General features: G+C 41.1%; 1 protein-coding gene across 1 annotated transcript in view; it reads left to right on the forward strand.

Annotated features, from left to right (window-relative positions):
• The window catches only part of dcaf12 (DDB1 and CUL4 associated factor 12), a 12,267-nt gene extending 9,625 nt beyond the window's left edge, over positions 1 to 2,642 (forward strand). Inside the window, exons 8-9 of the mRNA XM_005731264.2 lie at positions 1,297 to 1,475; positions 1,596 to 2,642. Of these exons, the coding sequence (XP_005731321.1) occupies positions 1,297 to 1,475; positions 1,596 to 1,754 (338 nt within the window). The 3' untranslated portion in view covers positions 1,755 to 2,642. The remainder of the gene's footprint in view (positions 1 to 1,296; positions 1,476 to 1,595) is intronic.
• Positions 2,643 to 2,648: the final 6 nt, after the last annotated feature.

Below are 2,648 nucleotides of genomic sequence, written 5' to 3' on the forward strand. Positions count from 1 at the left end.
AAACATAAAGCCAGGGCAACAAGGGAGTAGTTTAAAACAAAACACATCCATGTGTTAGAATGGCCCAGTCAAAGTCCAGATCTAAATCCAATCGAGAATCTGTGGCAAGATCTGAAAACTGCTGTTCACAAACGCTGTCCATCTAATCTGACTGAGCTGGAGCTGTTTTGCACAGAAGAATGCGCAAAGATTTCTGTCTGTAGATGTGCAAAGCTGGTAGAGACATACCCTAAAAGACTGGCAGCTGTAATAGCAGCAAAAGGTGGTTCTACAAAGTATTGACTCAGGGGGCTGAATAATTACGCACACCCCACTTTGCAGTTATTTATTTGTAAAAAATGTTTGGAATCATGTATGATTTTCGTTCCACTTCTCACGTGTGCACCACTTTGTATTGGTCTTTCACGTGGACTTCCAATAAAATTGATTCATGTTTGTGGCTGTAATGTGACAAAATGTGGGAAAGTTTAAGGGGGCCGAATACTTTTGCAAGCCACTGTATCTGCTTGCACTCAGAGGGCAGCCAGAACTTCAGATTTGAAACCGAAATTGATAATTTCCTCCACAAGTAATGACATTTACTGTAATAATGCGCTTTAATCACAACATGACAGTGCTCAGCAGCCTTGCCTTTATATATAAAGGTATCCCGAATACCACCAGTTAGAAACCAGTTGAGGTGAATCCCCTTTTACAAAGAGACATGTCACAGATGAGTTGCGTTCAGTGATGCAGACTGACTCAGATTGATTGTAGTATGCTGGCAACCTGTCTGGGTTTATAAAATAGATGCAAGGTATTTGCAAACCTTGCAATTGAAAGAGGTGGCCAAAAGGGCAGAGGATGTTCCATACTCAGACTTGTTGGTCAATGCAACTAACACTAGTCTTTGACAGCGAGGGGGAAAAAAACTTTTTACTTTGCATTTTTACTTGCAGCCAATGTAGTTAACCTACCATGCACATCTTTGGACTGTGTGTGTGAGATTGACCTGGTACCACTACCACTGGGGTGTGTTATTGGTTTCTCCTTTAAGTTAGTTTTCAACTGATGGCACAATATAAGTCACCTTCATACTTGCTTAGTATGAAGTTTAAATGATGATTGCCTTCCAATGTGTCAAACATATCCATAACAATTGTATTTTTCACCGTGATATAAAAGTTGTAACGTACTCTGTCTGGTTAGAAATGAAAGCAGAGTTCCAGAGGATTCCGACAGTTGGAAAGCTCAAACGGTGGGAGGGTAGATGTTGACTGTGTAGCTTTACATTGGCATGTCTTTCTGTCTGTGCAGGCATCCGTTCAGTGAGTTTCTATGAGCACATCGTGACTGTGGGTACTGGCCAAGGTTCTCTTCTTTTCTATGACATCCGGGCTCAGAGATTCCTGGAGAACCCTTTTAATCCAAACGGAGGGTATCGGAAGTGCCCTGGAGATGGCATCCTCAAGCTCACTACGGGAAAAGGCTGGCTGGTATGCAGTTTTGTTTTTTTGTTTTTTCCAAATCAAGCAGTGAACTGTGGTCAGTCAAACTGTAGTTGGTGTACATGTGCAATGTCTTTGCCCACTTTTACCCTCTAATATTCCTTTCAGAATCACGATGAGACGTGGAGGAGTTACTTCTCAGACATTCATTCCTTCCCCAATGCAGTGTACACCCACTGCTATGACGACTCTGGCACCAAGCTGTTTGTAGCAGGTGGACCGCTCTGTTCTGGCCTGCACGGCAACTACGCAGGATTGTGGAGCTAGCCTCTTCTTCTCCCCCATCACTTTGTCACTACATCTTCGTCCAGATCTTTACTCATCCAGTCCCTCCATCCCTCTTCAACTTCCAACCTTCTCTGTTTTCGGTGTACCTTTTGTCACCCTGTTTTGCTCACACTTGGACTCAGGAGCATGATATTTTCTTCATTTTATCACGGCTTTCAGTATTATTGTTGTGTATATTTGTCCACCATTCCACCGTTCTTTCTCCTTAAACAATTCCTTTGCACTTCAGCTACTTTTTTTGTTTGTTTGTTATTTGTTATTCTTTTGGGGTTTTTTTTAATATAAATATATATATAAAAATGTACAGACTATTACTAATTTTCAATTGCTGCAAGGTCTGCCACTGAGGACGTCAGAAGAGTTCTGGAAAACATTAAGAATAAAGTTCTCATTGTCTAAAGGATTTACATTCAACCTGCAGGGATTAGGCTGTGGTTTCTGCTGGTTTGTTTTTGTACATACAGATGGCATTTTACCACTTTCTCTGTGAAAAATGACCATGTCTTTAAACAGACAGCAATAAGGTTGAGAGAGGGTGAAGGGTTGGAGAGACTATTAATATAAATGGACTGAACCTAGAGAACTGTTTGATGTTGGAAAAGCCCACAACAATCACAAAGAACTTCTCCAGTCAGAAGTATAAAAGAAGGATCCAATCAAAGTGGGATTGTGTGTTCATCTTATCCTCACTGAGATGATGTAAAGGAGATATGTTCAAGCTTGCTGAATGCAGTGTTGTTCTGTTAGGAGGGGGAGGGGAGGGGGGGGAGAAAGGGCATATTAAATTTTTTTGGACTGTGTGATTAGACCAGCACATCCCTGCTGATATTCTGATTTGCTTTGTATTTATTTTTCCCTTTTTTTTTTTTTTTT

Source organism: Pundamilia nyererei, unplaced genomic scaffold (assembly GCF_000239375.1).
Source record: "Pundamilia nyererei isolate P.nyererei 1_Seehausen unplaced genomic scaffold, PunNye1.0 scaffold00042, whole genome shotgun sequence".
In the NCBI taxonomy this organism is placed as follows: domain Eukaryota; kingdom Metazoa; phylum Chordata; class Actinopteri; order Cichliformes; family Cichlidae; genus Pundamilia; species Pundamilia nyererei.